Here is a 27,091-nt window from a genome sequence, read left to right on the forward strand (position 1 = left end):
ATAGAATATTTATTATATCTGTAGAATACGTAGGATAGAATAGCATATATACAGCAATAGTTGAATAGGATGGCATTGACAAGAATACAGTATACAGTGCCTTCAGAAAGTAGTCAGACTTTTTGTTATGTTACAGCCTTATTCTAAAATTTATTAAATATGTTTTTTTGGCAACAATCTACACATAATACCCCATAATGACAAGGCAAAAAAAATAAACAGAAATACCTTATTTACATAAATATTCAGACCCTTTGCTAGAGATTCAAAATTTAGCTCAGATTCATCCTGTTACCATTAATAATCCTTCTTTCTACAAATTGATTGGAGACCACATGTGGTATATTCAATTGATTGGACATGATTTGGAAAGACACACACCTGTTTATATAAGGTCCCACAGTTGACAGTGCATGTCAGAGCAAAAACCAAGCCATGAGGTTTGAAGGAATTGTCCGTAAAGCTCCGAGACAGGATTGTGTAGAGGTACAGATCTGGGAAAGGGTACCAAAACATATCTGCAGCATTGAAAGTCGACGAGAACAAAGGGGCCTCCATCATTCTTAAATGGAAGAAGTTTGGAACCACCAAGACTCTTCCTAGAGCTGCCGCCTAGCCAAACTGAGCAATCATGGGACTTGGGAGGTGACCAAGAACCTGAGGGTCACACTGACAGAGCTCTAGAGTTCCTCTGTGGAGATGGGAGAACCTTCCATAAAGACAACCATCTCTGCAGCACTCTACCAATCAGGCCCTTCCGCCTGGAGTGTCCAGACGGAAGCCACTCCTCAGTAAAAGGCACATGACAGCCCGCTTGGAGTTTGCCAAAAGGCACCTAAAGACTCTAAGACCATGAGAAACAAGATTCGCTGGTCTAATGACACCAAGAATTGAGCACTTTGGCCTGAATGCCAAGCGTCACGTCTGGAGGAAACCTGGCATCATTTCTACGGTGAAGCACGGTGGTGGCAGCATCATCATGTGGGGATGTTCTTCAGTGGCAGGGACTGGGAGACTAGTCAGGATCAAGGCAATGATGAACGGAGCATAGTATAGAGAGCTCCTTGATGAAAACCTGCTCCAGTTCGTTCAGGACCTCAGACTGGGGCGACGGTTCACCTTCCAACAGGACAACAACCCTAAGCAGGACACTCAAGACAACTCAGGAGTGGCTTCGGGAAAAATCTTTGAATGTCCTTGAGTGGCCCAGCCAGAACCCGGACTTGAACCCATTCGAACGTCTTTGGAGAGACCTGAAAATAGCTGTGCATCAACACTCCCCATCCAACCTTACAGATCTTGAGAAGATTTAAAGAGAAGAATGGGAGACACTCCCTAAATACATATGTGCCAAGCTTGTAGCGTCATAACAAAAAAGACTGAAGGTTACAATCGCTGACAAAAGATCTTCAAAAAGGTATTGAGTAAAGGGTCTGAAAATGTATGGAAATGTTATTTATAAGTTTTATGTTATTTTTAAGATGTAAAAAAAAATGTTTTGGCTTTGTCATTATTGGGTATATTGTGTATATTTATGAGGGGAAAAAAGATGTAATACATTGTAGAATAAACGTCAAGAGGTGTGAAAACTTTCCAAAGGCACTGTACAATATAATTGTGGATAACTTCACAATAACAAAATTCACTTAAAAAATGGCTTTTTATTATATTCAATTCAGAATAATTCGCCAAACATCAACAAAGAAAGCATTTATATGTGATAAAATAAAGATAAAACATCTGCACATCTTTGAAAACAATTTTACGACAAATCCGTATGAGCTCATTTATTCAGAGACAGAAAGCTAAGACCACTGTCTGGGTCCCTCACACACCTCTCCAGAAGCTGCAAGTAGGTGAGGTTCTCTTGTGTGTTGGGGTCAAAAAAGCCCTTGGTGTCATCGTCAGGGTCATCGAGGATCTGGTTCATTTCCTCATCAAAGTATCCTCTCTGGTACGCCACCTCTACTGGCACTCTATGACTGTACACTGGATCGATGATTCCACCAGTTGCAATCTGTGCCTCAAGAAGGCGAATTCCATGGTCCTTGACAATTAGATCCTTTTTCAAGGCCTGGAACAAGGAAATTGTGTTGCCTGTGTAGGGATCCTTGTATCCAGTGACTGCCCTCTCTGCTGAAAGCAGTTTGTTCTTCCACTCGTTCCCAACCACACCTTGAGCGGCTGCCTCTTCTACAGAGAGCTTCTTGTTCTTCACTGGGTCAATGACAAATCCAGTGGCAGCTTGAGCCTCCAGCAGAACCAGAGAGGTTCCAGGAGTTAGAAGACCTTTGGATTTGGCCTCATAGATGCTCATGGTCTGTTTGGTGGACTGAACATATACACCTGCAATGCTATTAGTTCCCTCCAAGTACTTGTGTACTGAGTCCATTTCACTCACTTGGTTCACTGTGACTTTTCCTGTGTTGAGGTCTTCATAGAGTTTCTTGTCAATGATTTTTGAGGCAAGCAGCTCGCCAGCGGTGACATTCTTCCTGATACCATGGAAGCTTGTCTCTGTTGTTGTTGTGGTAATGGTTGTTTTCTCTGACTTTGTGTCAGGTGGTGGTGTGCATGTTGACACTGAAGATGTTGTGGTTATTGTGGTGGTAGTCTTTTGTTGAATACTTGCTAGGATAATCTCCATGAAGCGTTCAATAGTGATTGCTCCAGATTTATACTGCTGCACAAGCTCTCTCCTTCTCTCCTCTGTGATATATTTTGAGTAGAGGAGATCCCATAGAGATACTTTCTGTCCTTGAAATTTGCCTCCGGCCTTAGTTGTTGTCATAGCCTTTAGAATGTTCTTGGTTTGCTCATCAATGAAGAAGTAAAACTCTCCTTTTTTGACAATTACGAGTAAGCTAAGGCCAGTATCTGGGTCTGTCACACACCTCTCCACAAGCTGCAGGTAGGTAAGGTTCTCTTGTGTGTTGGGGTCAAAAAGCCCTTGGTGTCATCGTCAGGGTCATCGAGGATCTGGTTCATTTCCTCATCAAAGTATCCTCTCTGGTACGCCACCTCTACTGGCACTCTATGACTGTACACTGGATCGATGATTCCACCAGTTGCAATCTGTGCCTCAAGAAGGCGAATTCCATGGTCCTTGACAATTAGATCCTTTTTCAAGGCCTGGAACAAGGAAATTGTGTTGCCTGTGTAGGGATCCTTGTATCCAGTGACTGCCCTCTCTGCTGAAAGCAGTTTGTTCTTCCACTCGTTCCCAACCACACCTTGAGCGGCTGCCTCTTCTACAGAGAGCTTCTTGTTCTTCACTGGGTCAATGACAAATCCAGTGGCAGCTTGAGCCTCCAGCAGAACCAGAGAGGTTCCAGGAGTTAGAAGACCTTTGGATTTGGCCTCGTAGATGCTCATGGTCTGTTTGGTGGACTGAACATATACACCTGCAATGCTATTAGTTCCCTCCAAGTACTTGTGTACTGAGTCCATTTCACTCACTTGGTTCACTGTGACTTTTCCTGTGTTGAGGTCTTCATAGAGTTTCTTGTCAATGATTTTTGAGGCAAGCAGCTCGCCAGCGGTGACATTCTTCCTGATACCATGGAAGCTTGTCTCTGTTGTTGTTGTGGTAATGGTTGTTTTCTCTGACTTTGTGTCAGGTGGTGGTGTGCATGTTGACACTGAAGATGTTGTGGTTATTGTGGTGGTAGTCTTTTGTTGAATACTTGCTAGGATAATCTCCATGAAGCGTTCAATAGTGATTGCTCCAGATTTATACTGCTGCACAAGCTCTCTCCTTCTCTCCTCTGTGATATATTTTGAGTAGAGGAGATCCCATAGAGATACTTTCTGTCCTTGAAATTTGCCTCCGGCCTTAGTTGTTGTCATAGCCTTTAGAATGTTCTTGGTTTGCTCATCAATGAAGAAGTAAAACTCTCCTTTTTTGACAATTACGAGTAAGCTAAGGCCAGTATCTGGGTCTGTCACACACCTCTCCACAAGCTGCAGGTAGGTAAGGTTCTCTTGTGTGTTGGGGTCAAAAAGCCCTTGGTGTCATCGTCAGGGTCATCGAGGATCTGGTTCATTTCCTCATCAAAGTATCCTCTCTGGTACGCCACCTCTACTGGCACTCTATGACTGTACACTGGATCGATGATTCCACCAGTTGCAATCTGTGCCTCAAGAAGGCGAATTCCATGGTCCTTGACAATTAGATCCTTTTTCAAGGCCTGGAACAAGGAAATTGTGTTGCCTGTGTAGGGATCCTTGTATCCAGTGACTGCCCTCTCTGCTGAAAGCAGTTTGTTCTTCCACTCGTTCCCAACCACACCTTGAGCGGCTGCCTCTTCTACAGAGAGCTTCTTGTTCTTCACTGGGTCAATGACAAATCCAGTGGCAGCTTGAGCCTCCAGCAGAACCAGAGAGGTTCCAGGAGTTAGAAGACCTTTGGATTTGGCCTCGTAGATGCTCATGGTCTGTTTGGTGGACTGAACATATACACCTGCAATGCTATTAGTTCCCTCCAAGTACTTTTGTACTGAGTCCATTTCACTCACTTGGTTCACTGTGACTTTTCCTGTGTTGAGGTCTTCATAGAGTCTCTTGTCAATGATTTTTGAGGCAAGCAGCTCGCCAGCGGTGACATTCTTCCTGATACCATGGAAGCTTGTCTCTGTTGTTGTTGTGGTAATGGTTGTTTTCTCTGACTTTGTGTCAGGTGGTGGTGTGCATGTTGACACTGAAGATGTTGTGGTTATTGTGGTGGTAGTCTTTTGTTGAATACTTGCTAGGATAATCTCCATGAAGCGTTCAATAGTGATTGCTCCAGATTTATACTGCTGCACAAGCTCTCTCCTTCTCTCCTCTGTGATATATTTTGAGTAGAGGAGATCCCATAGAGATACTTTCTGTCCTTGAAATTTGCCTCCGGCCTTAGTTGTTGTCATAGCCTTTAGAATGTTCTTGGTTTGCTCATCAATGAAGAAGTAAAACTCTCCTTTTTGACAATTACGAGTAAGCTAAGGCCAGTATCTGGGTCTGTCACACACCTCTCCACAAGCTGCAGGTAGGTAAGGTTCTCTTGTGTGTTGGGGTCAAAAAAGCCCTTGGTGTCATCGTCAGGGTCATCGAGGATCTGGTTCATTTCCTCATCAAAGTATCCTCTCTGGTACGCCACCTCTACTGGCACTCTATGACTGTACACTGGATCGATGATTCCACCAGTTGCAATCTGTGCCTCAAGAAGGCGAATTCCATGGTCCTTGACAATTAGATCCTTTTTCAAGGCCTGGAACAAGGAAATTGTGTTGCCTGTGTAGGGATCCTTGTATCCAGTGACTGCCCTCTCTGCTGAAAGCAGTTTGTTCTTCCACTCGTTCCCAACCACACCTTGAGCGGCTGCCTCTTCTACAGAGAGCTTCTTGTTCTTCACTGGGTCAATGACAAATCCAGTGGCAGCTTGAGCCTCCAGCAGAACCAGAGAGGTTCCAGGAGTTAGAAGACCTTTGGATTTGGCCTCGTAGATGCTCATGGTCTGTTTGGTGGACTGAACATATACACCTGCAATGCTATTAGTTCCCTCCAAGTACTTTTGTACTGAGTCCATTTCACTCACTTGGTTCACTGTGACTTTTCCTGTGTTGAGGTCTTCATAGAGTTTCTTGTCAATGATTTTTGAGGCAAGCAGCTCGCCAGCAGTGACATTCTTCCTGATACCATGGAAGCTTGTCTCTGTTGTTGTTATGGTAATGGTTGTTTTCTCTGACTTTGTGTCAGGTGGTGGTGTGCATGTTGACACTGAAGATGTTGTGGTTATTGTGGTGGTAGTCTTTTGTTGAATACTTGCTAGGATAATCTCCATGAAGCGTTCAATAGTGATTGCTCCAGATTTATACTGCTGCACAAGCTCTCTCCTTCTCTCCTCTGTGATATATTTTGAGTAGAGGAGATCCCATAGAGATACTTTCTGTCCTTGAAATTTGCCTCCGGCCTTAGTTGTTGTCATAGCCTTTAGAATGTTCTTGGTTTGCTCATCAATGAAGAAGTAAAACTCTCCTTTTTTGACAATTACGAGTAAGCTAAGGCCAGTATCTGGGTCTGTCACACACCTCTCCACAAGCTGCAGGTAGGTAAGGTTCTCTTGTGTGTTGGGGTCAAAAAAGCCCTTGGTGTCATCGTCAGGGTCATCGAGGATCTGGTTCATTTCCTCATCAAAGTATCCTCTCTGGTACGCCACCTCTACTGGCACTCTATGACTGTACACTGGATCGATGATTCCACCAGTTGCAATCTGTGCCTCAAGAAGGCGAATTCCATGGTCCTTGACAATTAGATCCTTTTTCAAGGCCTGGAACAAGGAAATTGTGTTGCCTGTGTAGGGATCCTTGTATCCAGTGACTGCCCTCTCTGCTGAAAGCAGTTTGTTCTTCCACTCGTTCCCAACCACACCTTGAGCGGCTGCCTCTTCTACAGAGAGCTTCTTGTTCTTCACTGGGTCAATGACAAATCCAGTGGCAGCTTGAGCCTCCAGCAGAACCAGAGAGGTTCCAGGAGTTAGAAGACCTTTGGATTTGGCCTCGTAGATGCTCATGGTCTGTTTGGTGGACTGAACATATACACCTGCAATGCTATTAGTTCCCTCCAAGTACTTTTGTACTGAGTCCATTTCACTCACTTGGTTCACTGTGACTTTTCCTGTGTTGAGGTCTTCATAGAGTCTCTTGTCAATGATTTTTGAGGCAAGCAGCTCGCCAGCGGTGACATTCTTCCTGATACCATGGAAGCTTGTCTCTGTTGTTGTTGTGGTAATGGTTGTTTTCTCTGACTTTGTGTCAGGTGGTGGTGTGCATGTTGACACTGAAGATGTTGTGGTTATTGTGGTGGTAGTCTTTTGTTGAATACTTGCTAGGATAATCTCCATGAAGCGTTCAATAGTGATTGCTCCAGATTTATACTGCTGCACAAGCTCTCTCCTTCTCTCCTCTGTGATATATTTTGAGTAGAGGAGATCCCATAGAGATACTTTCTGTCCTTGAAATTTGCCTCCGGCCTTAGTTGTTGTCATAGCCTTTAGAATGTTCTTGGTTTGCTCATCAATGAAGAAGTAAAACTCTCCTTTTTTGACAATTACGAGTCTTAAGGCCAGTATCTGGGTCTGTCACACACCTCTCCACAAGCTGCAGGTAGGTAAGGTTCTCTTGTGTGTTGGGGTCAAAAAAGCCCTTGGTGTCATCGTCAGGGTCATCGAGGATCTGGTTCATTTCCTCATCAAAGTATCCTCTCTGGTACGCCACCTCTACTGGCACTCTATGACTGTACACTGGATCGATGATTCCACCAGTTGCAATCTGTGCCTCAAGAAGGCGAATTCCATGGTCCTTGACAATTAGATCCTTTTTCAAGGCCTGGAACAAGGAAATTGTGTTGCCTGTGTAGGGATCCTTGTATCCAGTGACTGCCCTCTCTGCTGAAAGCAGTTTGTTCTTCCACTCGTTCCCAACCACACCTTGAGCGGCTGCCTCTTCTACAGAGAGCTTCTTGTTCTTCACTGGGTCAATGACAAATCCAGTGGCAGCTTGAGCCTCCAGCAGAACCAGAGAGGTTCCAGGAGTTAGAAGACCTTTGGATTTGGCCTCGTAGATGCTCATGGTCTGTTTGGTGGACTGAACATATACACCTGCAATGCTATTAGTTCCCTCCAAGTACTTTTGTACTGAGTCCATTTCACTCACTTGGTTCACTGTGACTTTTCCTGTGTTGAGGTCTTCATAGAGTCTCTTGTCAATGATTTTTGAGGCAAGCAGCTCGCCAGCGGTGACATTCTTCCTGATACCATGGAAGCTTGTCTCTGTTGTTGTTGTGGTAATGGTTGTTTTCTCTGACTTTGTGTCAGGTGGTGGTGTGCATGTTGACACTGAAGATGTTGTGGTTATTGTGGTGGTAGTCTTTTGTTGAATACTTGCTAGGATAATCTCCATGAAGCGTTCAATAGTGATTGCTCCAGATTTATACTGCTGCACAAGCTCTCTCCTTCTCTCCTCTGTGATATATTTTGAGTAGAGGAGATCCCATAGAGATACTTTCTGTCCTTGAAATTTGCCTCCGGCCTTAGTTGTTGTCATAGCCTTTAGAATGTTCTTGGTTTGCTCATCAATGAAGAAGTAAAACTCTCCTTTTTTGACAATTACGAGTAAGCTAAGGCCAGTATCTGGGTCTGTCACACACCTCTCCACAAGCTGCAGGTAGGTAAGGTTCTCTTGTGTGTTGGGGTCAAAAAAGCCCTTGGTGTCATCGTCAGGGTCATCGAGGATCTGGTTCATTTCCTCATCAAAGTATCCTCTCTGGTACGCCACCTCTACTGGCACTCTATGACTGTACACTGGATCGATGATTCCACCAGTTGCAATCTGTGCCTCAAGAAGGCGAATTCCATGGTCCTTGACAATTAGATCCTTTTTCAAGGCCTGGAACAAGGAAATTGTGTTGCCTGTGTAGGGATCCTTGTATCCAGTGACTGCCCTCTCTGCTGAAAGCAGTTTGTTCTTCCACTCGTTCCCAACCACACCTTGAGCGGCTGCCTCTTCTACAGAGAGCTTCTTGTTCTTCACTGGGTCAATGACAAATCCAGTGGCAGCTTGAGCCTCCAGCAGAACCAGAGAGGTTCCAGGAGTTAGAAGACCTTTGGATTTGGCCTCGTAGATGCTCATGGTCTGTTTGGTGGACTGAACATATACACCTGCAATGCTATTAGTTCCCTCCAAGTACTTGTGTACTGAGTCCATTTCACTCACTTGGTTCACTGTGACTTTTCCTGTGTTGAGGTCTTCATAGAGTCTCTTGTCAATGATTTTTGAGGCAAGCAGCTCGCCAGCGGTGACATTCTTCCTGATACCATGGAAGCTTGTCTCTGTTGTTGTTGTGGTAATGGTTGTTTTCTCTGACTTTGTGTCAGGTGGTGGTGTGCATGTTGACACTGAAGATGTTGTGGTTATTGTGGTGGTAGTCTTTTGTTGAATACTTGCTAGGATAATCTCCATGAAGCGTTCAATAGTGATTGCTCCAGATTTATACTGCTGCACAAGCTCTCTCCTTCTCTCCTCTGTGATATATTTTGAGTAGAGGAGATCCCATAGAGATACTTTCTGTCCTTGAAATTTGCCTCCGGCCTTAGTTGTTGTCATAGCCTTTAGAATGTTCTTGGTTTGCTCATCAATGAAGAAGTAAAACTCTCCTTTTTTGACAATTACGAGTAAGCTAAGGCCAGTATCTGGGTCTGTCACACACCTCTCCACAAGCTGCAGGTAGGTAAGGTTCTCTTGTGTGTTGGGGTCAAAAAAGCCCTTGGTGTCATCGTCAGGGTCATCGAGGATCTGGTTCATTTCCTCATCAAAGTATCCTCTCTGGTACGCCACCTCTACTGGCACTCTATGACTGTACACTGGATCGATGATTCCACCAGTTGCAATCTGTGCCTCAAGAAGGCGAATTCCATGGTCCTTGACAATTAGATCCTTTTTCAAGGCCTGGAACAAGGAAATTGTGTTGCCTGTGTAGGGATCCTTGTATCCAGTGACTGCCCTCTCTGCTGAAAGCAGTTTGTTCTTCCACTCGTTCCCAACCACACCTTGAGCGGCTGCCTCTTCTACAGAGAGCTTCTTGTTCTTCACTGGGTCAATGACAAATCCAGTGGCAGCTTGAGCCTCCAGCAGAACCAGAGAGGTTCCAGGAGTTAGAAGACCTTTGGATTTGGCCTCGTAGATGCTCATGGTCTGTTTGGTGGACTGAACATATACACCTGCAATGCTATTAGTTCCCTCCAAGTACTTTTGTACTGAGTCCATTTCACTCACTTGGTTCACTGTGACTTTTCCTGTGTTGAGGTCTTCATAGAGTCTCTTGTCAATGATTTTTGAGGCAAGCAGCTCGCCAGCGGTGACATTCTTCCTGATACCATGGAAGCTTGTCTCTGTTGTTGTTGTGGTAATGGTTGTTTTCTCTGACTTTGTGTCAGGTGGTGGTGTGCATGTTGACACTGAAGATGTTGTGGTTATTGTGGTGGTAGTCTTTTGTTGAATACTTGCTAGGATAATCTCCATGAAGCGTTCAATAGTGATTGCTCCAGATTTATACTGCTGCACAAGCTCTCTCCTTCTCTCCTCTGTGATATATTTTGAGTAGAGGAGATCCCATAGAGATACTTTCTGTCCTTGAAATTTGCCTCCGGCCTTAGTTGTTGTCATAGCCTTTAGAATGTTCTTGGTTTGCTCATCAATGAAGAAGTAAAACTCTCCTTTTTTGACAATTACGAGTAAGCTAAGGCCAGTATCTGGGTCTGTCACACACCTCTCCACAAGCTGCAGGTAGGTAAGGTTCTCTTGTGTGTTGGGGTCAAAAAAGCCCTTGGTGTCATCGTCAGGGTCATCGAGGATCTGGTTCATTTCCTCATCAAAGTATCCTCTCTGGTACGCCACCTCTACTGGCACTCTATGACTGTACACTGGATCGATGATTCCACCAGTTGCAATCTGTGCCTCAAGAAGGCGAATTCCATGGTCCTTGACAATTAGATCCTTTTTCAAGGCCTGGAACAAGGAAATTGTGTTGCCTGTGTAGGGATCCTTGTATCCAGTGACTGCCCTCTCTGCTGAAAGCAGTTTGTTCTTCCACTCGTTCCCAACCACACCTTGAGCGGCTGCCTCTTCTACAGAGAGCTTCTTGTTCTTCACTGGGTCAATGACAAATCCAGTGGCAGCTTGAGCCTCCAGCAGAACCAGAGAGGTTCCAGGAGTTAGAAGACCTTTGGATTTGGCCTCGTAGATGCTCATGGTCTGTTTGGTGGACTGAACATATACACCTGCAATGCTATTAGTTCCCTCCAAGTACTTGTGTACTGAGTCCATTTCACTCACTTGGTTCACTGTGACTTTTCCTGTGTTGAGGTCTTCATAGAGTCTCTTGTCAATGATTTTTGAGGCAAGCAGCTCGCCAGCGGTGACATTCTTCCTGATACCATGGAAGCTTGTCTCTGTTGTTGTTGTGGTAATGGTTGTTTTCTCTGACTTTGTGTCAGGTGGTGGTGTGCATGTTGACACTGAAGATGTTGTGGTTATTGTGGTGGTAGTCTTTTGTTGAATACTTGCTAGGATAATCTCCATGAAGCGTTCAATAGTGATTGCTCCAGATTTATACTGCTGCACAAGCTCTCTCCTTCTCTCCTCTGTGATATATTTTGAGTAGAGGAGATCCCATAGAGATACTTTCTGTCCTTGAAATTTGCCTCCGGCCTTAGTTGTTGTCATAGCCTTTAGAATGTTCTTGGTTTGCTCATCAATGAAGAAGTAAAACTCTCCTTTTTTGACAATTACGAGTAAGCTAAGGCCAGTATCTGGGTCTGTCACACACCTCTCCACAAGCTGCAGGTAGGTAAGGTTCTCTTGTGTGTTGGGGTCAAAAAAGCCCTTGGTGTCATCGTCAGGGTCATCGAGGATCTGGTTCATTTCCTCATCAAAGTATCCTCTCTGGTACGCCACCTCTACTGGCACTCTATGACTGTACACTGGATCGATGATTCCACCAGTTGCAATCTGTGCCTCAAGAAGGCGAATTCCATGGTCCTTGACAATTAGATCCTTTTTCAAGGCCTGGAACAAGGAAATTGTGTTGCCTGTGTAGGGATCCTTGTATCCAGTGACTGCCCTCTCTGCTGAAAGCAGTTTGTTCTTCCACTCGTTCCCAACCACACCTTGAGCGGCTGCCTCTTCTACAGAGAGCTTCTTGTTCTTCACTGGGTCAATGACAAATCCAGTGGCAGCTTGAGCCTCCAGCAGAACCAGAGAGGTTCCAGGAGTTAGAAGACCTTTGGATTTGGCCTCGTAGATGCTCATGGTCTGTTTGGTGGACTGAACATATACACCTGCAATGCTATTAGTTCCCTCCAAGTACTTGTGTACTGAGTCCATTTCACTCACTTGGTTCACTGTGACTTTTCCTGTGTTGAGGTCTTCATAGAGTTTCTTGTCAATGATTTTTGAGGCAAGCAGCTCGCCAGCGGTGACATTCTTCCTGATACCATGGAAGCTTGTCTCTGTTGTTGTTGTGGTAATGGTTGTTTTCTCTGACTTTGTGTCAGGTGGTGGTGTGCATGTTGACACTGAAGATGTTGTGGTTATTGTGGTGGTAGTCTTTTGTTGAATACTTGCTAGGATAATCTCCATGAAGCGTTCAATAGTGATTGCTCCAGATTTATACTGCTGCACAAGCTCTCTCCTTCTCTCCTCTGTGATATATTTTGAGTAGAGGAGATCCCATAGAGATACTTTCTGTCCTTGAAATTTGCCTCCGGCCTTAGTTGTTGTCATAGCCTTTAGAATGTTCTTGGTTTGCTCATCAATGAAGAAGTAAAACTCTCCTTTTTTGACAATTACGAGTAAGCTAAGGCCAGTATCTGGGTCTGTCACACACCTCTCCACAAGCTGCAGGTAGGTAAGGTTCTCTTGTGTGTTGGGGTCAAAAAAGCCCTTGGTGTCATCGTCAGGGTCATCGAGGATCTGGTTCATTTCCTCATCAAAGTATCCTCTCTGGTACGCCACCTCTACTGGCACTCTATGACTGTACACTGGATCGATGATTCCACCAGTTGCAATCTGTGCCTCAAGAAGGCGAATTCCATGGTCCTTGACAATTAGATCCTTTTTCAAGGCCTGGAACAAGGAAATTGTGTTGCCTGTGTAGGGATCCTTGTATCCAGTGACTGCCCTCTCTGCTGAAAGCAGTTTGTTCTTCCACTCGTTCCCAACCACACCTTGAGCGGCTGCCTCTTCTACAGAGAGCTTCTTGTTCTTCACTGGGTCAATGACAAATCCAGTGGCAGCTTGAGCCTCCAGCAGAACCAGAGAGGTTCCAGGAGTTAGAAGACCTTTGGATTTGGCCTCGTAGATGCTCATGGTCTGTTTGGTGGACTGAACATATACACCTGCAATGCTATTAGTTCCCTCCAAGTACTTTTGTACTGAGTCCATTTCACTCACTTGGTTCACTGTGACTTTTCCTGTGTTGAGGTCTTCATAGAGTCTCTTGTCAATGATTTTTGAGGCAAGCAGCTCGCCAGCGGTGACATTCTTCCTGATACCATGGAAGCTTGTCTCTGTTGTTGTTGTGGTAATGGTTGTTTTCTCTGACTTTGTGTCAGGTGGTGGTGTGCATGTTGACACTGAAGATGTTGTGGTTATTGTGGTGGTAGTCTTTTGTTGAATACTTGCTAGGATAATCTCCATGAAGCGTTCAATAGTGATTGCTCCAGATTTATACTGCTGCACAAGCTCTCTCCTTCTCTCCTCTGTGATATATTTTGAGTAGAGGAGATCCCATAGAGATACTTTCTGTCCTTGAAATTTGCCTCCGGCCTTAGTTGTTGTCATAGCCTTTAGAATGTTCTTGGTTTGCTCATCAATGAAGAAGTAAAACTCTCCTTTTTTGACAATTACGAGTAAGCTAAGGCCAGTATCTGGGTCTGTCACACACCTCTCCACAAGCTGCAGGTAGGTAAGGTTCTCTTGTGTGTTGGGGTCAAAAAAGCCCTTGGTGTCATCGTCAGGGTCATCGAGGATCTGGTTCATTTCCTCATCAAAGTATCCTCTCTGGTACGCCACCTCTACTGGCACTCTATGACTGTACACTGGATCGATGATTCCACCAGTTGCAATCTGTGCCTCAAGAAGGCGAATTCCATGGTCCTTGACAATTAGATCCTTTTTCAAGGCCTGGAACAAGGAAATTGTGTTGCCTGTGTAGGGATCCTTGTATCCAGTGACTGCCCTCTCTGCTGAAAGCAGTTTGTTCTTCCACTCGTTCCCAACCACACCTTGAGCGGCTGCCTCTTCTACAGAGAGCTTCTTGTTCTTCACTGGGTCAATGACAAATCCAGTGGCAGCTTGAGCCTCCAGCAGAACCAGAGAGGTTCCAGGAGTTAGAAGACCTTTGGATTTGGCCTCGTAGATGCTCATGGTCTGTTTGGTGGACTGAACATATACACCTGCAATGCTATTAGTTCCCTCCAAGTACTTGTGTACTGAGTCCATTTCACTCACTTGGTTCACTGTGACTTTTCCTGTGTTGAGGTCTTCATAGAGTCTCTTGTCAATGATTTTTGAGGCAAGCAGCTCGCCAGCGGTGACATTCTTCCTGATACCATGGAAGCTTGTCTCTGTTGTTGTTGTGGTAATGGTTGTTTTCTCTGACTTTGTGTCAGGTGGTGGTGTGCATGTTGACACTGAAGATGTTGTGGTTATTGTGGTGGTAGTCTTTTGTTGAATACTTGCTAGGATAATCTCCATGAAGCGTTCAATAGTGATTGCTCCAGATTTATACTGCTGCACAAGCTCTCTCCTTCTCTCCTCTGTGATATATTTTGAGTAGAGGAGATCCCATAGAGATACTTTCTGTCCTTGAAATTTGCCTCCGGCCTTAGTTGTTGTCATAGCCTTTAGAATGTTCTTGGTTTGCTCATCAATGAAGAAGTAAAACTCTCCTTTTTTGACAATTACGAGTAAGCTAAGGCCAGTATCTGGGTCTGTCACACACCTCTCCACAAGCTGCAGGTAGGTAAGGTTCTCTTGTGTGTTGGGGTCAAAAAAGCCCTTGGTGTCATCGTCAGGGTCATCGAGGATCTGGTTCATTTCCTCATCAAAGTATCCTCTCTGGTACGCCACCTCTACTGGCACTCTATGACTGTACACTGGATCGATGATTCCACCAGTTGCAATCTGTGCCTCAAGAAGGCGAATTCCATGGTCCTTGACAATTAGATCCTTTTTCAAGGCCTGGAACAAGGAAATTGTGTTGCCTGTGTAGGGATCCTTGTATCCAGTGACTGCCCTCTCTGCTGAAAGCAGTTTGTTCTTCCACTCGTTCCCAACCACACCTTGAGCGGCTGCCTCTTCTACAGAGAGCTTCTTGTTCTTCACTGGGTCAATGACAAATCCAGTGGCAGCTTGAGCCTCCAGCAGAACCAGAGAGGTTCCAGGAGTTAGAAGACCTTTGGATTTGGCCTCGTAGATGCTCATGGTCTGTTTGGTGGACTGAACATATACACCTGCAATGCTATTAGTTCCCTCCAAGTACTTTTGTACTGAGTCCATTTCACTCACTTGGTTCACTGTGACTTTTCCTGTGTTGAGGTCTTCATAGAGTCTCTTGTCAATGATTTTTGAGGCAAGCAGCTCGCCAGCGGTGACATTCTTCCTGATACCATGGAAGCTTGTCTCTGTTGTTGTTGTGGTAATGGTTGTTTTCTCTGACTTTGTGTCAGGTGGTGGTGTGCATGTTGACACTGAAGATGTTGTGGTTATTGTGGTGGTAGTCTTTTGTTGAATACTTGCTAGGATAATCTCCATGAAGCGTTCAATAGTGATTGCTCCAGATTTATACTGCTGCACAAGCTCTCTCCTTCTCTCCTCTGTGATATATTTTGAGTAGAGGAGATCCCATAGAGATACTTTCTGTCCTTGAAATTTGCCTCCGGCCTTAGTTGTTGTCATAGCCTTTAGAATGTTCTTGGTTTGCTCATCAATGAAGAAGTAAAACTCTCCTTTTTTGACAATTACGAGTAAGCTAAGGCCAGTATCTGGGTCTGTCACACACCTCTCCACAAGCTGCAGGTAGGTAAGGTTCTCTTGTGTGTTGGGGTCAAAAAAGCCCTTGGTGTCATCGTCAGGGTCATCGAGGATCTGGTTCATTTCCTCATCAAAGTATCCTCTCTGGTACGCCACCTCTACTGGCACTCTATGACTGTACACTGGATCGATGATTCCACCAGTTGCAATCTGTGCCTCAAGAAGGCGAATTCCATGGTCCTTGACAATTAGATCCTTTTTCAAGGCCTGGAACAAGGAAATTGTGTTGCCTGTGTAGGGATCCTTGTATCCAGTGACTGCCCTCTCTGCTGAAAGCAGTTTGTTCTTCCACTCGTTCCCAACCACACCTTGAGCGGCTGCCTCTTCTACAGAGAGCTTCTTGTTCTTCACTGGGTCAATGACAAATCCAGTGGCAGCTTGAGCCTCCAGCAGAACCAGAGAGGTTCCAGGAGTTAGAAGACCTTTGGATTTGGCCTCGTAGATGCTCATGGTCTGTTTGGTGGACTGAACATATACACCTGCAATGCTATTAGTTCCCTCCAAGTACTTTTGTACTGAGTCCATTTCACTCACTTGGTTCACTGTGACTTTTCCTGTGTTGAGGTCTTCATAGAGTCTCTTGTCAATGATTTTTGAGGCAAGCAGCTCGCCAGCGGTGACATTCTTCCTGATACCATGGAAGCTTGTCTCTGTTGTTGTTGTGGTAATGGTTGTTTTCTCTGACTTTGTGTCAGGTGGTGGTGTGCATGTTGACACTGAAGATGTTGTGGTTATTGTGGTGGTAGTCTTTTGTTGAATACTTGCTAGGATAATCTCCATGAAGCGTTCAATAGTGATTGCTCCAGATTTATACTGCTGCACAAGCTCTCTCCTTCTCTCCTCTGTGATATATTTTGAGTAGAGGAGATCCCATAGAGATACTTTCTGTCCTTGAAATTTGCCTCCGGCCTTAGTTGTTGTCATAGCCTTTAGAATGTTCTTGGTTTGCTCATCAATGAAGAAGTAAAACTCTCCTTTTTTGACAATTACGAGTAAGCTAAGGCCAGTATCTGGGTCTGTCACACACCTCTCCACAAGCTGCAGGTAGGTAAGGTTCTCTTGTGTGTTGGGGTCAAAAAAGCCCTTGGTGTCATCGTCAGGGTCATCGAGGATCTGGTTCATTTCCTCATCAAAGTATCCTCTCTGGTACGCCACCTCTACTGGCACTCTATGACTGTACACTGGATCGATGATTCCACCAGTTGCAATCTGTGCCTCAAGAAGGCGAATTCCATGGTCCTTGACAATTAGATCCTTTTTCAAGGCCTGGAACAAGGAAATTGTGTTGCCTGTGTAGGGATCCTTGTATCCAGTGACTGCCCTCTCTGCTGAAAGCAGTTTGTTCTTCCACTCTTTCCCAACCACACCTTGAGCGGCTGCCTCTTCTACAGAGAGCTTCTTGTTCTTCACTGGGTCAATGACAAATCCAGTGGCAGCTTGAGCCTCAGCAGAACCAGAGAGGTTCCAGGAGTTAGAAGACCTTTGGATTTGGCCTCGTAGATGCTCATGGTCTGTTTGGTGGACTGAACATATACACCTGCAATGCTATTAGTTCCCTCCAAGTACTTTTGTACTGAGTCCATTTCACTCACTTGGTTCACTGTGACTTTTCCTGTGTTGAGGTCTTCATAGAGTCTCTTGTCAATGATTTTTGAGGCAAGCAGCTCGCCAGCGGTGACATTCTTCCTGATACCATGGAAGCTTGTCTCTGTTGTTGTTGTGGTAATGGTTGTTTTCTCTGACTTTGTGTCAGGTGGTGGTGTGCATGTTGACACTGAAGATGTTGTGGTTATTGTGGTGGTAGTCTTTTGTTGAATACTTGCTAGGATAATCTCCATGAAGCGTTCAATAGTGATTGCTCCAGATTTATACTGCTGCACAAGCTCTCTCCTTCTCTCCTCTGTGATATATTTTGAGTAGAGGAGATCCCATAGAGATACTTTCTGTCCTTGAAATTTGCCTCCGGCCTTAGTTGTTGTCATAGCCTTTAGAATGTTCTTGGTTTGCTCATCAATGAAGAAGTAAAACTCTCCTTTTTTGACAATTACGAGTAAGCTAAGGCCAGTATCTGGGTCTGTCACACACCTCTCCACAAGCTGCAGGTAGGTAAGGTTCTCTTGTGTGTTGGGGTCAAAAAAGCCCTTGGTGTCATCGTCAGGGTCATCGAGGATCTGGTTCATTTCCTCATCAAAGTATCCTCTCTGGTACGCCACCTCTACTGGCACTCTATGACTGTACACTGGATCGATGATTCCACCAGTTGCAATCTGTGCCTCAAGAAGGCGAATTCCATGGTCCTTGACAATTAGATCCTTTTTCAAGGCCTGGAACAAGGAAATTGTGTTGCCTGTGTAGGGATCCTTGTATCCAGTGACTGCCCTCTCTGCTGAAAGCAGTTTGTTCTTCCACTCGTTCCCAACCACACCTTGAGCGGCTGCCTCTTCTACAGAGAGCTTCTTGTTCTTCACTGGGTCAATGACAAATCCAGTGGCAGCTTGAGCCTCCAGCAGAACCAGAGAGGTTCCAGGAGTTAGAAGACCTTTGGATTTGGCCTCGTAGATGCTCATGGTCTGTTTGGTGGACTGAACATATACACCTGCAATGCTATTAGTTCCCTCCAAGTACTTGTGTACTGAGTCCATTTCACTCACTTGGTTCACTGTGACTTTTCCTGTGTTGAGGTCTTCATAGAGTTTCTTGTCAATGATTTTTGAGGCAAGCAGCTCGCCAGCTGTGACATTCTTCCTGATACCATGGAAGCTTGTCTCTGTTGTTGTTGTGGTAATGGTTGTTTTCTCTGACTTTGTGTCAGGTGGTGGTGTGCATGTTGACACTGAAGATGTTGTGGTTATTGTGGTGGTAGTCTTTTGTTGAATACTTGCTAGGATAATCTCCATGAAGCGTTCAATAGTGATTGCTCCAGATTTATACTGCTGCACAAGCTCTCTCCTTCTCTCCTCTGTGATATATTTTGAGTAGAGGAGATCCCATAGAGATACTTTCTGTCCTTGAAATTTGCCTCCGGCCTTAGTTGTTGTCATAGCCTTTAGAATGTTCTTGGTTTGCTCATCAATGAAGAAGTAAAACTCTCCTTTTTTGACAATTACGAGTAAGCTAAGGCCAGTATCTGGGTCTGTCACACACCTCTCCACAAGCTGCAGGTAGGTAAGGTTCTCTTGTGTGTTGGGGTCAAAAAAGCCCTTGGTGTCATCGTCAGGGTCATCGAGGATCTGGTTCATTTCCTCATCAAAGTATCCTCTCTGGTACGCCACCTCTACTGGCACTCTATGACTGTACACTGGATCGATAATTCCACCAGTTGCAATCTGTGCCTCAAGAAGGCGAATTCCATGGTCCTTGACAATTAGATCCTTTTTCAAGGCCTGGAACAAGGAAATTGTGTTGCCTGTGTAGGGATCCTTGTATCCAGTGACTGCCCTCTCTGCTGAAAGCAGTTTGTTCTTCCACTCGTTCCCAACCACACCTTGAGCGGCTGCCTCTTCTACAGAGAGCTTCTTGTTCTTCACTGGGTCAATGACAAATCCAGTGGCAGCTTGAGCCTCCAGCAGAACCAGAGAGGTTCCAGGAGTTAGAAGACCTTTGGATTTGGCCTCGTAGATGCTCATGGTCTGTTTGGTGGACTGAACATATACACCTGCAATGCTATTAGTTCCCTCCAAGTACTTTTGTACTGAGTCCATTTCACTCACTTGGTTCACTGTGACTTTTCCTGTGTTGAGGTCTTCATAGAGTCTCTTGTCAATGATTTTTGAGGCAAGCAGCTCGCCAGCGGTGACATTCTTCCTGATACCATGGAAGCTTGTCTCTGTTGTTGTTGTGGTAATGGTTGTTTTCTCTGACTTTGTGTCAGGTGGTGGTGTGCATGTTGACACTGAAGATGTTGTGGTTATTGTGGTGGTAGTCTTTTGTTGAATACTTGCTAGGATAATCTCCATGAAGCGTTCAATAGTGATTGCTCCAGATTTATACTGCTGCACAAGCTCTCTCCTTCTCTCCTCTGTGATATATTTTGAGTAGAGGAGATCCCATAGAGATACTTTCTGTCCTTGAAATTTGCCTCCGGCCTTAGTTGTTGTCATAGCCTTTAGAATGTTCTTGGTTTGCTCATCAATGAAGAAGTAAAACTCTCCTTTTTTGACAATTACGAGTAAGCTAAGGCCAGTATCTGGGTCTGTCACACACCTCTCCACAAGCTGCAGGTAGGTAAGGTTCTCTTGTGTGTTGGGGTCAAAAAAGCCCTTGGTGTCATCGTCAGGGTCATCGAGGATCTGGTTCATTTCCTCATCAAAGTATCCTCTCTGGTACGCCACCTCTACTGGCACTCTATGACTGTACACTGGATCGATGATTCCACCAGTTGCAATCTGTGCCTCAAGAAGGCGAATTCCATGGTCCTTGACAATTAGATCCTTTTTCAAGGCCTGGAACAAGGAAATTGTGTTGCCTGTGTAGGGATCCTTGTATCCAGTGACTGCCCTCTCTGCTGAAAGCAGTTTGTTCTTCCACTCTTTCCCAACCACACCTTGAGCGGCTGCCTCTTCTACAGAGAGCTTCTTGTTCTTCACTGGGTCAATGACAAATCCAGTGGCAGCTTGAGCCTCCAGCAGAACCAGAGAGGTTCCAGGAGTTAGAAGACCTTTGGATTTGGCCTCGTAGATGCTCATGGTCTGTTTGGTGGACTGAACATATACACCTGCAATGCTATTAGTTCCCTCCAAGTACTTGTGTACTGAGTCCATTTCACTCACTTGGTTCACTGTGACTTTTCCTGTGTTGAGGTCTTCATAGAGTCTCTTGTCAATGATTTTTGAGGCAAGCAGCTCGCCAGCTGTGACATTCTTCCTGATACCATGGAAGCTTGTCTCTGTTGTTGTTGTGGTAATGGTTGTTTTCTCTGACTTTGTGTCAGGTGGTGGTGTGCATGTTGACACTGAAGATGTTGTGGTTATTGTGGTGGTAGTCTTTTGTTGAATACTTGCTAGGATAATCTCCATGAAGCGTTCAATAGTGATTGCTCCAGATTTATACTGCTGCACAAGCTCTCTCCTTCTCTCCTCTGTGATATATTTTGAGTAGAGGAGATCCCATAGAGATACTTTCTGTCCTTGAAATTTGCCTCCGGCCTTAGTTGTTGTCATAGCCTTTAGAATGTTCTTGGTTTGCTCATCAATGAAGAAGTAAAACTCTCCTTTTTTGACAATTACGAGTAAGCTAAGGCCAGTATCTGGGTCTGTCACACACCTCTCCACAAGCTGCAGGTAGGTAAGGTTCTCTTGTGTGTTGGGGTCAAAAAAGCCCTTGGTGTCATCGTCAGGGTCATCGAGGATCTGGTTCATTTCCTCATCAAAGTATCCTCTCTGGTACGCCACCTCTACTGGCACTCTATGACTGTACACTGGATCGATAATTCCACCAGTTGCAATCTGTGCCTCAAGAAGGCGAATTCCATGGTCCTTGACAATTAGATCCTTTTTCAAGGCCTGGAACAAGGAAATTGTGTTGCCTGTGTAGGGATCCTTGTATCCAGTGACTGCCCTCTCTGCTGAGAGCAGTTTGTTCTTCCACTCGTTCCCAACCACACCTTGAGCGGCTGCCTCTTCTACAGAGAGCTTCTTGTTCTTCACTGGGTCAATGACAAATCCAGTGGCAGCTTGAGCCTCCAGCAGAACCAGAGAGGTTCCAGGAGTTAGAAGACCTTTGGATTTGGCCTCATAGATGCTCATTATCTCTTTGGTGGATTCAATTCTTACTCCTGCAATGGAATTTGTTGCCCCAAGGTACTTTTGAATAGATTCCATTTCCCCTACTGTCTCTTCAGTAACTTCTCCATGGATAATCTGAGTGAAGAGTTCCTTTGATATGATTTGTGACTCATAAAGCTCACTTGCTGATACCTGCTTCCTCAGTCCTTTGAACTTTATTTTTTTTGATGTCACTTCCTGTATTATTATGATGACTATTTCTATTATCTCTTTCATTGTCAATGAGCTTGTCCTGTACTGTTTCAAGAGCTGCTCTCTCTTCAGTTTTGAAATGTATTCAGAGATTAACACATCCCACATTGACACTTGTTTGTCTTCAAATTTACCTGCATTTATCACCACAATTTTGTCTTTGAATTCCTGCTCTGTTTGTTCATCTGTGTGAAAGTCACCTCCAGCTTCTACATGTAATGGTAGGAGTAAAAGTCCTGTATGAGAATCCTTTTCACATCTCTCTCTTAACTGAAGGTATGTTAGGTTTTCCTTGGTGCTGGGGTCAATGAATCCTTTTGTGTCATCATTTGGATTAGACATTACTTCACTTGTTTCTTCATCAAGGTAGCCATTTTTCTTGGCGACATGAGAAGGTATCCTGTAGCTGTTGACTGGGTCAATTATTCCCCCTGTTGCAATTTGTGCTTCTAGCAGATGTATCCCATGGCCTTTCTCGATCAGATCTTTTTTCATGGCTTCAAATAAAGATATTGTGTCATCTGTGTATGGATCTACATATCCAGTGACTGCTCGTTCAGCTGAGAGTAGTTTTTCATGTATTTCTAGTCCAATTAGTCGTTCTCTTGCGGCCTCATCAACAGATAGATATTTGTTCTTGATTGGATCGATGACAAACCCTGTTGCAGCCTGAGCCTCAAGCAGTTTCAGTGCAGTACCAGGTGTTAGCAAACCTTGTGTCTTTGCCTCATAAATGCTCATGACTTTTTTGGATGGAAGAATCTGGACACCAGCAACACTTCCTGTACCCCTTAGGTATTGTTTCACAGATTCCAGTTTGGTCACTTGTTCAAGAGTTACTTTTCCTTCCTCCAAACTCCTGAAGGTATTGGCATCGATTATGCTTGATTTCAATAGTTGTTTTGCAGAGACCGGCTTTCTCAAACCTATTGTTGTTTTCAGAGTTTTGTTCTCTTCCAATTTTGTAATGGTAGAAATGACCAAAGTGATTATTACTTGTATGGTTATCTTCTTTGTTCTGTATTTTTCAAGGAACTGGAGTCTCTGATCATCAGTAAAGTATCCAGAGTGAATCAAATACCAAAGAGAGACCGTCTTTCCTGAATAACGCCCTACTGATATGCTAACAGTAGTCTTTTCAAACTCCTGTTTAATCTCAGCGTCTGAGTACATTTTTTCAGTTTCATCCTGTGTTTTAGTTTTGTCCATCAGTGGCAGAAGAAACAGACCCGTCTCTGGGTCCTTTATGCACTGCTCCATCATTTCCATGTAGGTCAAGTTTGCTTGTGTCCTTGGGTCAAAAAATCCCTTGGTGTCATCACTGGGATCTGTCAGGATTTGATTAAGCTCTACATCAAAGTATCCCATTCTGTAAGCAACTTGAAGGGGCAAATGCAGACACTTCAATGGGTCAATGATGCCACCTGTTGCAATCTGGGCTTCAAGTAAACGAATGCCATGCTGCTGCAGGATCAGATCTTTCTTCATGGCTTGAAAGAGTGAGATCTTTTTGTCAGTGTAGGGGTCTATGTAGCCAGTTACTGCCTTCTCTGCTGATAAGAGCTTTTCGTACAGTTCTGGGCCAATTATCTTCTCTTTCAGAGCATGATCCACAGTCAGTTTCTGGTTATGGAGAGGGTCAATGATAAAGCCTGTGGCAGCTTGCGCTTCCAGAAGAGATAGCGCAGTACCAGGAGTCAGGATTCCCTTTTTCTTGGCCTCATAGATGCTCAGTTTTTGACTGGAGGGTTGGAGTATCACCCCGGCTACACAGCTGTTTCCTCTCAGATAGGTTCTAACTGTGTCTATCTTCAGTATATCCTTGTTGGTCAGTTTCCCTTCAATCAGACTTTTGTATGTCTTTTCATCCACAATTTCCAACCTCAAAAGGTCCACAACAGAAACATTCCCCCTCAGACCCTCAAAGTTAAGACCAGCTTGCCACTTTATCTCCTTGCATTCAATGATTTCCAGGATAATTACAATGATTTCCTTGATTGTGATCATCCTTGACTTGTACAGTTTGAATAACTCCTGCCTTTTGTCCTCACACAGATATTCAGAGTTGATGAGATCCCAGAGTGTTACATGCTTGCAGCTGAACCTGCCATACTTAACAGTGACATTTGTAGCTTGGAATGTCTCCTTTATGTGATCTTGTATGTTGACCCTGTTGCTTTTGCCTTTGAGGGGCAGAAGACAAAGGCCTGTGCTTGGATCAGTGACACACCTAGCCATGAGCTTCAGGTATGTGAGGTTTTCATGAGTGTTGGGATCAAAGAAGCCCTTAGTGTCATCACTTGGATCATCAAGAATCTGATTCATTTCCTCATTGAAATATCCCCTCTTGTATGCTACATGGACAGGAATACGATGGCTGTTAAGAGGGTCAATGATTCCTCCAGTGGCAATCTGTGCCTCCAGCAGACGAATTCCATGGTCTTGTAAGATGAGGTCTTTCTGCATGGCTTGGAACAGAGAGATGGTTTTGCCAGTGTATGGATCTTTGTAACCAGTCACTGCTTTCTCCGCTGAACGCAGCTTTCCATGAAGGTCAGGTCCCACTATGTTTGCCTTCACTGCCTCATCCACTGAAAACTTTCTATTGGCAATAGGGTCAATGATGAAGCCTGTTGCTGCTTGAGCTTCCAGTAGAATCAGTGCAGTTCCTGGCATTAGCTTTCCCTTTTGTCTGGCCTGGTAGATTGTCATGATCTGAGAATCAGGAAGCAAAACACCTGCAATGCTGTCTTTCCCTTGTAAGTACATTTGAACAGTTTCATCCTCTGTGACCTCCTTCACTGTCTTCTTCCCCTTGTTGAGTTCCTCCAGGATATTCTCACTAATGATATCTGCCTCTACCAGCTGCTTTGCTGTGACAGTCTCCCGGATTCCTTCAAAGACGACGTTGGTTCTTTTCACTGATTGCTCTATAACCTCCATAATTTTTCTGATCATCATCTTCATTGTAAGGTGTCCCTGTGTGTATTGCCGAATGATGTCTTTCCTCTGATGTTCGTTGAAGTATTCTGACATCAGCAATTCCCAAAGGGATACAATCATTCCCATGTACTTCCCACAAGTCACACTCACTCTCACTTCTTTGAAGTTAAGTTTGGTTTGATAGTCGATGAAATTATGATTCCGACCACCTGACTGTTCCATAAGAGGAAGCAGGCAGAGTCCAGTGGCTGGGTCGATGACACATCGTCCCATCAGCTGAAGGTATGTCAGATTTTCCTTTGTGTTTGGATCAAAGAATCCTTTGGTGTCATCTCCTGAGTCTGCAAGTATTGCATTCATGTTTTCATCAAAGAAACCTCGCTTGTAGGCCACATCCACAGGAAGTCTGTGACTGTTGATGGGATCAATTATTCCTCCTGTGGCGATTTGAGCTTCCAGTAAGCGAATTCCATGCTCCTTCACGATTAGGTCCTTTGACAATGCCTGAAACAGGGATATTGTTTCACTTGTGTAGGGGTCTTTGTATCCTGTGACTGCCCGCTCAGCCGAAAGCAGTTTAGCATGGTAGTCAGGGCCCACAACTTTGTTTTTAATAGCCTCGTCCACGCTGAATTTCTTGTTCTGAACAGGGTCAATCATAAAACCAGTGGCAGCCTGTGCCTCAAGAAGAACTAGAGCTGTTCCAGGCATAAGAATGCCCTTCTTCATGGCTTGATAGATACTCATTCTCTGATTGGACGAGAGCATAGCTACACCAGAGATACCTCCTTTACCTTCCAGGTACTCTTTCACAGTCTCCATGAGCATCACATCCTGAGTGGTTGTTTTGCCTTCCTGCAGGTCGTCATAGGTCTCTTTGTCAATGATGTTTGCTGCCAGGAGCTCAGTGGAGGACACCCCCCTTCGCAGGCCTTTGAAGGTGATGCATACTGGGAGCAGCAGTAAGCCAGTGTCAGGATCCACTACGCATTTCTCTATCAGATGTGAGTAGTTAAGATTTTCTTGTGAGTTTGGATCATAGAAAACTTTAAGGTCTTCCATCTGGTCAGAGAGTAAACCTTTTTCATAGTGTCCCTTCTCAATCGCTGAGTACACTGAAACATGTTTTTTTTCAACTGGGTCAAATAGGCCTTTTGTGGATATCTGTGCCTCAAGCAACCGTGATCCGTAATTTTTTGGAATCACATCCTTTTGTATGGCTTGAAATACAGACATTTTTTCATTTGTATAAGGATCTATGTAACCATCAATGGCTCTCTCAGCAACAAGGAGTTTTTCTCTCATCTCAGGTCCAATTATTCCTTCCTTGACAGCATCTTCTACTGGAAGTTTCCGGTTGTTGATAAGGTCTATGATTCCCTCAGTGGCAGCCTGGGCCTCCAACAGGGCCAATGCTGTGCCAGGCTTCAGTAGACGTTTCTTCATGGCCTGATATATTGTTATCTTCTGCTTTGTCTTCTCCAGGAAGACTCCAGCTACTGCACCGGTGCCTTGTGCCTGGCCATTTTCATTCCCTTCCATATTTTTAGTGATCGGCTCAATCTTGACTTTCAAATCTGTGTAAAGATACAGAGAAAAACAAATGTAAATAGGAAAAGCACTTGCACATTTGAGTTTGCTTGTTGCAGGTGAATGGGAATAATTGGATGATAAGGCCAAACAGCCAACACATAATCTTAAACAAAGTGATACTGTCAAGAGCAGGTTTTCCTTTTCTTTTACAATATCAGGTTGCAAAGGTTCATTTTCACTTAGAAATCTTTAGTAATAGTTTTATGTTTTATCAATGATTTACTCTGAAGAATGGCTTCAATTTATTTGTTTGCTTGTGCTGTATTATTTCATATCAGTTTCATGGCATTAACTTTCAAAAAAATCTTGCCTGGGCTCATATGCCTGATGTTGCAGTTGTTTGCAGGTATACATAAACACCATTTTAAATCAGTTCAATCTAATGTAATTTCAGTAATGAAGTGAAAACTGGTTGATTCTGGTCTGGTTGATTGTGGATTTTAAGATGTAATATGATTTTAGTTCATTTCCTGCAATAATAATAATAACTAGAAATTAAATGGACCACAACTACAGTCAGTGTAACATTGTGAAATGTCTTTATTAATGTCTTCATTATTATTTGTAGGCATGCTAAAGCAACTGTTGGAAAGGTGTAGACTTAAAATGGAAATAGGGGGGAACTATAAAATCTAAGAGCACTTAAATGTAACCTGAAACATTATTGTAACTCAACATATTTTTGAGAGAAGACACTGCTCATGAATATATAATTCTTAATTACACTAGATTAGGTTTATTTTGTTGAATGTTATCAATAAATGCACTTGTGCATGTTAAGCCATAAGACAACAATGGGTAAATGAGCCAGAAAAGCACACAGCTTGACTAAAAAACATACACTTCATCTACAGTGACATAATTCTTAAAAAGCTGAGCAGAAATATGGTGCATTCACTAGGCCCCATGCTCATCAAAACACAAGATCAAACGTTTTTGGGGGAGCACAAT

At 44.2% G+C, this 27,091-nt stretch overlaps 1 protein-coding gene across 1 annotated transcript; it reads right to left on the reverse strand.

Moving 5' to 3' along the window:
* Positions 1-1,641: 1,641 nt before the first annotated feature.
* eppk1 (epiplakin 1) lies at positions 1,642-26,104 on the reverse strand. Its single transcript, XM_024396261.2, is given in 6 exon segments — positions 1,642-2,946; positions 2,949-4,004; positions 4,007-4,963; positions 4,966-7,094; positions 7,096-17,077; positions 17,080-26,104. Coding segments are annotated over 6 exon segments (24,297 nt in total). The 5' UTR covers positions 26,090-26,104; the 3' UTR covers positions 1,642-1,783.
* Between the last annotated feature and the right edge of the window lie 987 nt (positions 26,105-27,091).

Source organism: Oncorhynchus tshawytscha, linkage group LG31 (assembly GCF_018296145.1).
Source record: "Oncorhynchus tshawytscha isolate Ot180627B linkage group LG31, Otsh_v2.0, whole genome shotgun sequence".
In the NCBI taxonomy this organism is placed as follows: Eukaryota; Metazoa; Chordata; class Actinopteri; order Salmoniformes; family Salmonidae; genus Oncorhynchus; species Oncorhynchus tshawytscha.